Source organism: Acinonyx jubatus, chromosome B2, assembly GCF_027475565.1.
Source record: "Acinonyx jubatus isolate Ajub_Pintada_27869175 chromosome B2, VMU_Ajub_asm_v1.0, whole genome shotgun sequence".
Taxonomy (NCBI): Eukaryota; Metazoa; Chordata; class Mammalia; order Carnivora; family Felidae; genus Acinonyx; species Acinonyx jubatus.
The window spans coordinates 14,501,207-14,515,415 of NC_069385.1; the positions used below are offsets into that span (position 1 = coordinate 14,501,207).

At 36.1% G+C, this 14,209-nt stretch overlaps 1 protein-coding gene across 2 annotated transcripts; it reads right to left on the reverse strand.

The window, feature by feature from the left end:
• Positions 1–3,816: 3,816 nt before the first annotated feature.
• VIP (vasoactive intestinal peptide) lies at positions 3,817–12,945 on the reverse strand. 2 transcript variants are annotated; one of them, XM_027056600.2, is made up of 7 exons: positions 12,520–12,945; positions 11,236–11,350; positions 9,279–9,401; positions 8,371–8,475; positions 7,263–7,394; positions 6,300–6,383; positions 3,817–4,665 (listed from the first exon to the last, which is right to left on the reverse strand). In XM_027056600.2, exons 2-6 carry the CDS (start codon positions 11,340–11,342, stop codon positions 6,341–6,343), a joined length of 510 nt encoding a protein of 169 aa, XP_026912401.1. In that variant the 5' UTR covers positions 11,343–11,350; positions 12,520–12,945; the 3' UTR covers positions 3,817–4,665; positions 6,300–6,340. The 2 variants fall into 2 exon arrangements, with proteins under 2 accessions (XP_026912401.1, XP_014929161.1); XM_015073675.3 differs by having other exon boundaries at positions 6,300–6,386; positions 12,520–12,897.
• Between the last annotated feature and the right edge of the window lie 1,264 nt (positions 12,946–14,209).

Sequence of the window (14,209 nt, forward strand, 5' to 3'; positions counted from 1 at the left end):
TCCTTCAGCATGCAAACACAGTTTTGATATTTCTCCCACATGAAAACAAATTACTTCATCTCTCTTTTCCCACCAGATCCCTCCCCTCTTCGTTGTTCTCCTGTGCAGGAAAACACCTCAAAGAATCATCAGTATTCATAGTACAGGCGCTCCCTTCCTCATTCTCTTGGACCCATTCCAACCCAGCTTTTATCCACATTGCTCCACCAATAATATTATTGTGATGGTTACTGATAACAGTCAATTCTGGTCATGGTTTCTCATCTGATTCAAAATAAAATCAGAATTTTGCTATGACCCGGGATATCCTATGTGGCCTGGTTCCTCATAACTTCTCTGACTTCTCTCTTACGTTATATCTTGGTCATTTTCACCATTTAAACCAAATTAGCCTCTTCTCTGCCTAAAATGTTAGGTAAGTCCCACCTGAGAGCTTCTGCATCTCAAATTCCCTTTGTCTAGAACGTTCTTCCCACAGAGACTCATAGCTGATTTTGTTGTTTCTTTCAGGGCTCTTCCTCAAATTCACCTTCTTGTGAGGTCTCCTATAGAAACTTCATCTAAAATTTCAACCCTCTTTTCCAATACTTCCTATCCTCCTTCCCTGCATATTTTTTTTCCCTTAGCACTTAGCACTTTCTACCACAATGTGCATTTTATTTAACTAGGTTGTTTATTATATGTTTTCCTCCATAGAATGTAAGTTCTATGTGGGCAGGAATTGGTGTCTGTTTTGTTCACTGTTATATCATCAGTAAATGAATGCTGTTTTATATAGCAGCACAAATAAAACTGTTAATGATGCCTTCTTCCTTGAAAGACTCTCTTTACTTGTTTTCCAGATTTTCTTTCCTATTTTTCTCCTCTTTCGCTAGCTTCTCCTTTCAGTTTTTACCCCCTTTGTTCCTCAACATCCCAACCCATTGATGTTGGAGTGCATCAGAGTTACAGTTGAATTGTATCCTCCCCCCTCCTAAATTCATCTGTTGGAATCCTAACCCCCAGTACTTCAGAATGTGACCATATTTGGAGACAGGGTTTTTACAGAGGTAACCAGGTTAAAATGAAGTCATTAACACAGGCTCTAATCCAATGTGACCCATGTCCTTATAAAAAGGGGAACTTTGGAGACACAGACACACAGGGACAACACCATGTGAGGACAGACAGAGATCTGGGTGATGCTTCTATAAACCAACGATTGCCAGCGAAACACCAGATGCCAGGGAGAGACATAGATCAGATGCTCCCTCACAGTGTTCAGAAGGAACCAACCACACTGACGCCTTGGATTCAGACTTTTGCCTTCAGAACTACAAGACAATACATTTCTGTTGTTTATTCCCCAGTCGGTGGCACCTTGTTATGGCAGCCCAAGTAAATTGATACACCCAGGGGTTGTGTGTTGAGCTTCCTTTTTAGCTACATTTAGTCCCTTGGTGATCTCATGGCTTGTACCTTTAAATCTCATCTCTAGAGGTGCCTGGGTGCCTCGGTCCGTTGAGTGTCTGACTTGGGGTCAGGTCATAATCTCACAGTTTGGGAGTTTGAGCCCCATGTCAGGCTCTGTGCTGACAGTTCAGAGCCTAGAGACCCGCTTCGAATTCTGTCTCCCTCTCTCTCTCTGCCCCTCCCCCACTTATGCTCTGTCTCTCTCTGTCTCTCAAAAAATAAATAAAACGTTAAAAAAATGTTAATTCTCACCTCTACACTGAAGACTTCCAACTGTTGACCTGCAGCCCCAAATCTCCTCAGAACCTGTCACTTACTTAACTTGTCCAAAGCTAAACCCATCCTCCCCTGGAACCGCCTCCCCCACCCCAAGTCTTTTTCGACTTAGTTAATAGCCACATTCTTCTTCAAGTTGCTCAGGTGACTTACCTTAGAATTATTCTGGACTTGTCCGTATCTTCAAACTATCCGCAAAAAATTTGACTCTACTTTTGAGACACATGCAGACTCCACTTCTCACCACCTGTACTGTGTGGACCTGGCCAGCACCATCATCATTCACCTGATTTATAGCAAGAGCCTCCTCGCTCCTCTCCCTGCTCCCACCTGCAGCACCCCCTCACCCTATTGCCAACACAGCAGCCAGAATCGTTATGTTGAAATGCAGTTCAGATACTGTCAGACCACTGTCTGTAACTCTGCCACATCTCCCCAATTCACTGCTAAGTCCTTATGGTGGCCTGTGTTACCAAGGACTAGATAGCCTCCCTGACCTCATCTCCTGCTCTGCCTCATCCAGCTCACCTGCTCTGCCCACACTGGCTTCCTTGCTGTCCAAGTATGCCAGGATTTTCCCCTCACTTGCTCCTGCCCAAAACATCATCCCTCAGATATCTAAATTGCACATCAGTGTCATTCAATAAGTATTTCTTGAAGGAATAGGGACTAAATTGCAAAGACTTACATTAATAAGGTAAAATTAAAACTCTGCAGATTCATATTCGAATTGCACTGCAATTACACCCCCATTTGATGTTGGTTTTTTAAAATTTGTTCTGAGAGAGAAGGAGAGAGACAGAGCATGAGCTGGGGAGGGGCAGAGAGAGAAGGAAACACAGAACCCGAAGCAGGCTCCAGGCTCTGAGCTGTCAGCACGGAGCCCGACGCGGGGTTCCAACTCATGAACCTCAAGATCATGACCTAGGCCTAAGTCAGACACTCAACCGACTGAGCCTCCCAGGAGTCCTTGATCTTTTTTTTTTTTATATCTATTTATTTTTAAGAGGGGGGAAGGGGCAGCGAGAGATGGGAACAGAGGATCTGAAGCGGGGTCTGTGGTGATAGCAGAGAGCCTGATGCTGGGCGTGAACTCATGAACTGTGAGATCATGACCTGAGCCCAAGCCGGACACTCAACTGACTGAGCCACCCAGGTACCCTTATCCCCATTTGATCTTTATAAGCTTCTCATGTGCGAATAACATCGAGAACTTTTCAGTTTTCATGGCAGTGCTTTGCATAGAACTTTGCATAGAAAATTCACTTAACCAATATTTGATGATTTATGAAATCAGGTATGAACAAAAGATATAGTTAGTCCAATTCACTTCAATTTGTGTAATTTCCTTTGCATTCACCAGTAGTTCTAGATTAGTCTCTCCTTATAGAGCCATTTGTTCTAATTGTAGTAAATGAACCTGAGCAAAATTTTGCCTTGTGATGATGGTTCCTCATTAATGGTTAGGGTCTATCGACTCTCACTTTCTTTATCATTTCTGTAAGTCTTTTTGGTAAGAATTTAAGATCCACAGTTTGAGACTAAAAAAAAAAAAATCCCCACATAAGTCTATTCTTTCCTTGTTTTATATTACTAGAACCCCAGTTTTTAGTTGGGCACATGACTATCCAGAAAAAAAACAAAACATTTTCTAACCTGTTTTCCAAATGACTCTGACCATAAAACTATGTTCTAGTCAATGGGATATTAGCACAAAATACCAGTTAAAAGAGAACCTGCATGTGCTCTTTGCCCCTTCCCCTTCTTTTCTATGCTCTTTCTTCCATCCTACTACTTAGAATGCAGATATGATGGCTGGAACTCTAGCTGCAATTTTGGATCACGAGGAGAGGTTTAGATTTCTGAGGGCTTCATGGAGCAGAACCATCTTACTAACCCTTGACATTTTACTTCTGGCCTTAAGTGAGAAAGAAATTTCTCTCATATTTAAGTCACTGTTTTAGAACTCACACAAAATCAAACATAGTCTTACCTCAAACATCACAAAAACTATCTAGCGCCTGGAACTTGAGAGCTAAAATGAGGTTACTGCTGTATCATTTAACAAAATCAAAACAATAGAAAGTGTCTGCAATGATAATCAAAGTTCTTTATTTTCTCTATTAATTTCCTATATTTTGGAAAAATAGCTGTGTCTCCAAATGTACTTTCACTGAAGGAAGCTGATGACCAAAGCATTATTTGAGTAATTATGGGGAAAAAATTTATTACCGAAAAAACAAATTGTTCCATTCAGTTTACATTTTACACATACTTAACACAAGCAGGAAGGAAAGGTCCAATGTCAGAAATAGAGACCATTCTCTTTCACTGAAACACCACTGCAGAAAAGAGCCTTCAGCAATTAGAGATCTGAATTTGAGAGATTTTAAATCTCATTCAAAATAAACATTGCCTAAAAATGCGAAAACGCATACCATTTTCTGAAAGTCTGTTTTGAAGAATGCCTTTTTATCTTTGTGGTTGGCTTTCTCTTAGACATTTTGCAGTTTATTTAACTCAGCATTCTAGCTGCTTAACATTCAAATTTAGACACACTGATTATGTGCTCCACGCTTCTGAATAGTTAAGTATGCTCTATAAATAAACACATCATTTGTGTTCTATTACTACACTCCCCCAAAGCTCCACATAATTGAAATTAACCTAGTATTTACTTATCACTAAATATATTTTTGTTAGAAAGGATACACAGCATATGAAATTACAGGATTTTCATGAATTAAAGACAAATTTTAGAACTCTCAAATAATATTTACAGTGTAAACATCACAGTTATTACATCAGGATGAAGCAAATCACAACATTCACGACACTATATATTTTATTTGGTTTTGATACTGAAGTTGTGTTCTTGAATTACTTATGTAGAACTCAAAATATAATCACTTCGCCTATCGTTTTCCTTCACGAGTTCTGAAAAAGAAAGAATTGGTGTTTTAAGCATAAAAATATTTTTATTTACAGCTTCTTAGTTTCACTCATTCATCCACTCTTTTGATAACATCTGTACCCCTGTGCCCCTTGTGAACAGCTTGTTATGACAGGAAATCATGGTCTGGGGTATCAGGAAGGTATCTTCCAAAGGACTGATTTTCAGAAAGGGAATTAAAATGCGAAGAGGCACTTTAATTAGTCATTATAATTACCCATTTGTAATTTTCGCAAATGGTTGGCATGGAGGATTTCCCATTAAAAGGGTTTATCCAAAGTTACCCATTCAGAAAAGAGAAGAAGGGAGGACAGAATCTCATATGTGATCTTACAAAAGATGGAGGGATTAATCCTCCTTTATAGTTCAGTGCCCGTTGTATTTCTTGATTAAATGAAATAGCTTCTTCTTGTAAACTTTTTTTTTTTCAAGAAGCTCTATGTAATTTTTCTTCTTTGAGCAAAGGCACTTGTTTCTCTGATGTGATAAGGAACGGGCGTGTGCAAGACCCTCAGCATACATCTCTTGTGGACAAAAAGTAACCAATGGGGCAGATGTGGTCAGAGACACTAGCCCACTCTTGATCACTCTCACAAAAACCTAAGCCATCTGCTCCAGGAACTTCAGCAAGACCAAGGATTGCCTTCAGTCTGAGCGTGGGGCTCGTTTAGTCTCCTCGAGCCACTCAGTGTTTGTAGTCCAGCCTATCTTTAGGTTTCACAAATACAATGTTATGGTGAGACAGCAGCTCCCATTCATTTTACATGTTATCCTGGGGGTTCCATGTTAACCCACAAAGCCAAAATATATTCACACTGTAGCCCTTTAGGGAAAAAGTTTACCGACCTCTGATACACTGATGATATGAAATTCCTTTAAACACTTGCCCAATATTTTTATGAGCTAACGTAAGCATGAATGTAACTCAGGAAGGAATTACGTCTTGTATCCACATGTACATAAAAGCAACTGGGATAACAAGCTTATCACTTAATAGCAAAGGGAAAAGCCTGCATATGTTTTCTCTTTTCAAAAACTATTTTACCATAAATACTATGAGATCAAAGCACCTACACTCACTCAATAGGTGCAAGAAGCTAAATTTAACCTTGCGGCATGAAGCTTGGTATGGTTCAAGGAATACAATTAGAACCAGAGTGCCTTGGTGTTTTCATAATAATGAACCATACTGTAATTTAGTGGTATTTTTCTGCACCTAAATTAAATGCCGTGCTAACAGTCAATCGTGGGGCTAAACCTTAAATTAATAAAAGCAGTGTGGCTCAAGTCTCAAAAAGAAAGCCAGTTTTTCTCATGTGAGTCAGATTCCTCTGTTTGATATCTCAACAAGGAGAGGAATAAGTCTGAGTAAACGAGGGGTACCATGCAGGTGGCAAACTGTTTACCCATTGTGAGCTCTCTCTTTTTTTCTATCAGAGCACTGCATGAATCATTTTAAGTGTTTACTGGGCTGGGGTCCACTTCGGATAGAAGTGTCCTTTTCCATGAGGTCTCATTGTGAGAACGCTGAGATGTTTTTTACTAAGTGATTCTTCCCTATTCCAGTAATTAGATGTTTGCTATAGGAATAAAACAAGAATGGACAGAATATACCCACCACTGGGAAGCTGTCAACAGCTTTCTTCCAAGGGCTTTTCATTATTTTTCTAGCTCTTCGGGAAAGTCAGGTGATTCTCCCTCACTGCTGCACATCAGAAAAAGAACATCATATATGTTAAAGGCCTTAGATGAGCAAGCTTCCAAAGAAATGATGATGTGTGACTTACGCTGTTCTCTGTGCTCTGGAAAGTGCACTGAGGGCTAGCCAATTATCTTTGAGGTTCGTTATTACATATGAATTTTTCCTGAATCGTAAGGTATCTCAAATTATTTGTACAGAATTATAATAGTGGTGGGCAAAGGCATTCATCTTGTCTGATCTTACCCAAGCAAGATTGCCCTTGATACTGACCATTGAAACAAAAATAATTAGAAAAAAAAAGAGAGAGCACCCCACTTCCTACTTATTATAATCCAATATTTGCACTCCATTAGAGAGACATAAGTCTTACAGAATCTTAGAATACAAAAGTACCCATGGTTTGATTTGGTAAAATAAGATACTGAGTATGTACATGAAGGGAGTCACATATGGTATCAAACTGCTAATTGACTGCACTTTACATGTTTAAAAAGCTTAAACTTCTGATAAAGTTCCCAGATTTAGAGTAGATGTCTCTACAGTCATTGCTTTTAACCCTGGACACACAGTAGAATCAAGTGGGTAGCTCCTAGAAACAAAAACAAAAAAAACCCAACAAAACAAACAAAAACAAAGCACCAATGCCTAGAGCCATACCTCCTACCTCTAGAGGCCCTAATTACCTGACAATTGGTTTTGGGTAAGGCCCACACATCAGTATTTTAAAAATTCTCCAGGGCAGTCAAATGTCAGCCAAGGTTGAGAATTACTGTTTCACAGAGTATAGAGAGTGAGATAGAGAAATAAGTCTTCATATGTAGCTTCTATTTTTGAACTCATGTATAATTTCTCATTTTAGCAAGTTCTCTGTTTCTTTACCTCCTCTTCCCATTGAGAATGGAGTTCAAGTACTTCTTTACAGCCATTTGTTTTCGAAGGCGGGTATAGTTGTCGGTGAAGACTGCATCAGAGTGGCGCTTGATTGGCCCCTGGTCTTCTGTGATGCTATTGCTAAAGAATGCAGGGGAAAGGAAAGCAAAGGATTTTAACAAGAGATAATAAATGTGCCAAAGTTCCAAATTTCTTGGAATAATTTGGATAAAATTAGATAAAAAAGAATTCTAATGTCCAACTTCTTTTCTATCACAAAAAGACTAAGAGAAAAATACATCTAAGCCCAAGGATAGGGGAGCAAGGAATAATCCAACATATTTTGGCATTTACTGGGAGCCTTCATACACATTGTATATCAACTGTGCAAATAATTAACATAAAAAGATGGAGGGATAGTTGATGTTGTGCTCTGCCATTGGGAGGAATATTTCTTTAAAAGTTAATTCTTTAGAAGCTTTGCCACCCTGAATAGTGCCATCTAAATATTCAACAATTGGCCATTTAAAGAAAGAAACTTCATATGCTTGGTTTGATCAGGAATTAAAAAAACAAATACTATAGTAAACATTAAAATTTGCTTCAGTGTCTTATTTTTTTACTGTGTCTAGTTCAATTTGATTGCAGATTGATAAATGATTGCCACTTAAGAAAAATAAGTGTGTCTGTAGTCAATGAGTAGGATATCACTAAAAACATATTTCCCTAATCCATGGGCATGGTATATTTTATATAAGAATATAATTTTGGGGGTGCCTGGGTGGCTCAGTCATTAAGCTTCCAACTCTTGATTTCGGCTCAGATCGTGATGTCATGATTTGTGAGATTGAGCCTGCATTGGGCTCTGCACCGACAACACTGAGCCAGCTTGGGATTCTCTCTCTCCTCTCTCTGTCCCTCCCCCACTCAGGCTCACACACTCTCTCTCAAAACAAATAAATAAACATTAAACATAATATAGATTATTTTTCAACCAAATTGTACATCATCAGAGTTATCAATTTTGAGCCAAGTAAATAAATTGCTAACAGTGAAAAAATAACTTGCAGATTAAATAATTATAAGGTGTTTGATAAAGATAATAAATTCTCTTTACCCAACCCGTTTTCCAATAAGGGATTCAAGGTATTTTTTGGCAGAAAGTTGACCCAAGAGTCTACTAAAGTCACTGGTGAACACTCCATCAGCATGTCTGGCATTCCTAAAATAAAGAAGAAGAATAGCCATTATTTTGTAAATGTTTTTCTAAAATATTATTTTGCCTCATTAAACAAGAAAGAAACTTCTCAGCTTCTTTGAAAGCTTCTCATGCAAAAGAAGGCTTCCTGACAACCTAATGAGGTATTTTCTTGTCACTTATATTAAGATATACTCCAAATTGTAGCTCACACTTTGAAAAATTAAAGAAATTAAATTTTTAGAAGTATATCTCAATATTAAGTAATGCTTCCTGGTAGAGTCTATAAAACTAATTCTTCTTCAATAAATATTGATGGGAAAAAATAATATATTTAAGTTAGTTTCTGTTTATTTATTTATGGTGCTTTGTTTCTTCTACCTTGAATAAAGATATATACAAGAGGAAACAATCTTGATTTTTAGCAAAAGCCTTATTATACTTTTTGCTATTTCTTTTATTAAAACATTTGGAAACAAAACAATCTCTTAAGATAAAGAGGCCCTTGGGGACTATCAATCATCTTTCCCATCCAAATCAGGAACTTTTATGTTTTGTCTTCAGTATAGAGCTACTCTGTCTATACTTGAATGCTGTTCTAGACAAAGGGTTCTGTGTAAGTGAATGATTTATTGGTCCTGGCTTTTTACAACTTCTCTATATGAAAATCATGTACAGTTGCTAGAGCTGCAATAAATCAGGCTGCATGAAGCCACATGGAAACCTGTAGTGTGCTCTAAAAATAGCTTCATGGTGACACAAAATGTAAAGCATTTATATTTCAAAAACATATTTTCTAAAATAAAACTCAATAAACACAAACTCACCTGGACACATCGTAATAGGGTGTGTCATTTTCAGCTAATGCATTTTGCAAGATGTCAGTGTCTACTTTTAAAGAAACCTGTTCAGGTTCATTTGCTCCTTCAAGTGGTATTCTGTCATCTAACCTATTAGGGAAAAATATGGTAGAAGTGTAATATATTCCTTTCACAGAATATAGTGCTTATGGTTTTATAATCATTGGAAATAAGATACCCAGTATTCTTGAGCAGTATTACCCATTCACAATATATGGATAGCATAGTTAGACTTACTGACTTCTGAGGTTTAGAGTATAAATAGTGAAAGTTTTGATTATCCCATAAAACAGATGCCATACAACTTTTACAAGCATAAGAGTTACTTAGTTCAATCGTGTTAGTGCATTAAGTAAAGTATACTTCATTAGGAATATTTTCACTTTGCAAAGTTATTCACAGGTGGAAAAATTTTGTACAAAATAGAAACTTCATAAAATTTCAAATATTCAATATGAAAACTAGGAGCAATTCATGTATTTATTGGTGTTTAGCATCATTTGTCAAACACTTCTCACTAGGTGAATATTAACTGCTTTTCCTTCTCTAGGTCTCTAAGATCTTTTTCAAAGATTCACCTTTGTGTGATAAATTTCTCTATATTAATCAAGTACAAAGAATCTCTCCATCTCTGACTAGTAACTCAAATTCAATACATTTTGTGAGGGCTTCTTATTTCTAGTATTATGTATTAATACAATTTTAGTGAGGAATGTATAATGCTTTACTGAATGACTAAGAATAATCATGCCTATATATATGGACCGTGACTATATTTGTTAATGCATGCACATTTTGAACACCTGCACACTATTAAAATTATAAATGTGTATATTTTCACTGTTAGAGTAAACCTCCAAGGAGTATGTCAGCTCCTGGGGACTTATGTATCTTCTGGTGATGTAATAGTTGGGGGAAGTAACAAGCAGTCTTCTTTGCATGAAACCTAGCAATCAATGCAAACTTCAGCATTCTTGTGATTGTCTGTTGTGATACGTAACATAACAATTCAGATAGAATCATTCTATTTAGTTATCAGAGCAACATAAGATCTAGCTTTAAGCAGTTTTCACAAACACTAATAGCTAAGAGATAATTCACTCTATTGAGTATAATTCTACCTTGAAAAAAGAATAAGAAATGGGAAAATGAGCAAAGAAATGATGATTTTGCCTGTAGATATAGTGGTGCCTATAAAGTGGAAGGAAAAAATCAAACTAATGTAGTTTTTATTTAGTGTTTACTTCTTTAACATAAATTTATTTCAGATAAAGCTTTAAATAAGAGTTATGTTATAATTTATGAATTTGAAATATGAAATATAACATAGAGAACAGTAAAACTAAGGATTTGTGGTTGAAACAAGATACATTAAAATTCACTAACTGGTAGATAAGTTATTCCACAATTTATAATATTGACAAATTGAATCTGGCTAGATAGGAAGGTCTGTCCAGCATGATTGTTCACAGCAATATGTTTCACTAATTAGCTACTAACCTTAAGGTTATTTACTGATTGATCTTGAAAAGGAACTTCAGTGAAGCAGGCAACTAAACATCTATTTTTTTCCATCAGAAACTGAACTGAACTGAGATGACAGAGGATAAAATCTTATTACTTATCTAAAACCATTTTTGAATTGAAAGAATGTCAAATCCTTCTTCCTTCTTGTTTGGAAAGGTGATCCACCCTAAGCTTAAAACTAGTCATTGACACTGTCTCTCATGCCCTGAGAGTGGATTCCAAGGTGCAGAACAGTCATATTGACCTGATGTTGAAAAAACTTGCTTAACACACCAACCAAAAGATTTAAATAAATAATACATAACCTAAAAAGTTGAGTTGTCCAAAATAACATATAGGAAATTCCTATATAGATGAAGAAGGAATGTTCAACTGCATGCATTGAAGGAATACTTACCTCAGAGAAGAGGGTGCTCCAAAAAGAGGCCACGCCAACATTTGTGAGAAGAGCATGCTGACCAGCATTAGCAGCACAAGGGGCTGGGACTTACTTCTGGTTTCCATCTTTGTACCTTGAAAGGGAGAGAATCACATCAGCTTTTCCAACCAAAGATATCTCAAAGTAATTCTGAGTGTCTAGCAGTAATTTATGAAGGCTCCTGCAGAGTTTGGAAAAGGTAATTTTTATTTGGTAGAAGGAGTTAAACTGCAATATAATAACTTTTTAAGTCAAAAAGATTTTTTTTTTGTGGCAGGTGTTTGAATAAAAATTGGAATCCTTTTCAACTGCTGCCTATCACTTACCAGGCACATAGTGGGGCTGAGTGTATGTGGAATGCCATACTTTTATAGTGCTGGAAGTATCCATACAGCAGAGTTGTAGCACCCATGTTTAGTATCTTTTCTAACTAAAGAAACAGTTTAAGTTTCTAATGTCTAATTAATATAACACTGGAGTACCATCTATTTAATAATGCTTTGTCTACACATGTATGTATATACATCTATATATACATATCAGTGTAAAAGTTATACATGAATTTCTTTTTCCTCTTTTAATTGTAGATATTATTAAAAACTTATTTCCTTATGCCTGGGTTTGAACAACTTAACTTAATCGTTAAAATAAATACCAAAAATTATTATACCACATATTATCATTGAAATAATTTTTGCCATAAAAGGAAAAAGATACTAAAATTAAGGTTTGTGCTTTTATACAGCTAACCCACTTACATGTTTCATTTCCAAAGTTTCTAGATAGGAATTTAAGAATTTTGGCTTTGTTTGTCTTGTCTATAAAAATTGCAGAATTTAGACTTAAAGAGGAAAATAAATGCTTCCTTGATTCACATAACTAACATATGAAATAGAACAACACTAAAAGAAAGAAGTTGAAAATCTAAAACAAATGTACCCACTGAACCCTTCAGTCAAAAATGTATATACAAGCAAAAAAAATACTTTAGTTCATTTTTAAAAAGACAGCATTGAGTAAAAGTATACAGTAATCCAGGCAAAATATCTTCCAACTAAAAGAATTCAAAAAATCCACTGATATATAAGAAGTTGAAACGTTTCTATCTGCACTCACCAGGTGACTTAAGAAACTTGTTTTTTTAAAGGAGGAACACTATAAAATTCTTTTCAAGAGAAAGAAATATTCAATATACCCTGAGAAAAGTTTGAAAGTAGGAGGAGGGAAAAAAAGAAGAAAAAGAAAGGTAAAGTTTTCACTCACCTTGCCAAGTAGTGTTCCTTGGGAGCTTTCTATAATCGAAGGAGATTCTTGGAGCTGTCTTAGGTGCTGAAGTCCTCTGAGGCCGAGAAAGTTTCCACCAGTTCTCTGCTCTCAGAGCTGAACCAGAACTTGGTACTGGTTGGCTATTATTGCAGGCAACTGCCTTTCACTCCACTCTGACCAGCATTTCAAAGCCCATCATTTTATAGGGCTTACACTTAGGGCTGAGCAATCACAAAGCTCTCTGAAAGACGTCACAGTAGTACTCCCACAGGATGAATAGGGCTTGTGTTCTTATTAAATTGTCATTACGTCTGATTTATATAAATTTATAGTGAGTAACTTCAAGATGTAAGATATAAAGAGGAAATTTACTTTTCTTTATGTGGACAACAAAAAAAAGGTACCAAGCTTAATATGAAATGTTTTAATCTTTGATTAGTAGTAATGAAATAAGAAAAATGGTTAGTGTTATAGCCAGGGCCACTGGGGTTCCTTCAGAAAACAGGAGTTTTATGTGTAGAAACAAATGTAGAAAAAAACCCAAATACTTATGTTAATTTTGTCTACAAATTCATAATTCCCCTTTATTATTAAATATCAGTTCTAAAGCCTTTAAAAATTTTTATGCTATTCACATAGATCCCGATTTAGTCTTTCTTGAGATCTATCCTAATTTTAAAAGCATCCAGAAATAATTTTCCATTTTTCTATTATTACATTTCCTTTGTGTTGAAACTAATCCCAAGATAAAAGTTTCTGAAAGACTCTAAAATAGTGCCATATGCACACTGTTGTCAAAAGTAGTCGTAGTACTGCTATTTTACATTTGTACAAAATATCACAATTCCAATGCACTTTCACATACATGATCTCAAATAATCCAAAAAATAAGCTATCAGGCTGTATATATATATATATATATATATATATATATATATATATATCTCAATTTTCCTTCTTTCATAAAGGAAGAAATTTTCATCAATTGTATAATAAGTCTTTGCACCATATAGAATTATTTTGTTTCTGCCCTTCATCCCTAAATACACAGCCACACCAGCTTTTTGAACATTTCCAACTTAGTCAACTGGCAGGTTTCAAAGAACTAGTTGGAAAGCATCTGTGGAGTACTTTGATAAATTCTTCATTTCTGTTTGTGGGGCTTTAATTCAAATTAGACTATCATACATTCAATCAGAGTTTCAGGTAAAAATACAGCCACATGAACAACTTCATGGACAACAAAGTAAAACACCATCTTTCCCATAATTTTCTTTTAAATTTCCAGTGTGTGTATTCTTTTACATTTTTGTTCCTAAGTTCCTCAAGGGAGAAAGACTCTGAAGCCCCCTTTCTTTCTTCTGCTTTAAAAATTTAGTATCTACAGCTTAATTCAAAGCCAGACTGATCCAGTAAGAGAATATCCTGCTATGCTTAATCATATTTTCTAATCCAGTTACAAGAAAAATTAAATGAATTAAATTTCAAAATGTCTGTAAATTTGTTTCCCAGTTGACAGCTCTGACTGAAGCCAGAGTTCCTGGGGCTTAATTCCAGGAAATCTTTTTTTACCTGATTATTACAAACTAGAGGTTGAAATGGTTCTCATGTGGAATGTTTTATCCTTAGCTCTTCGTCACTCAATTCTCAGTGAAGCAACTTTATTTAAGAACAGAAACAGCAAAGT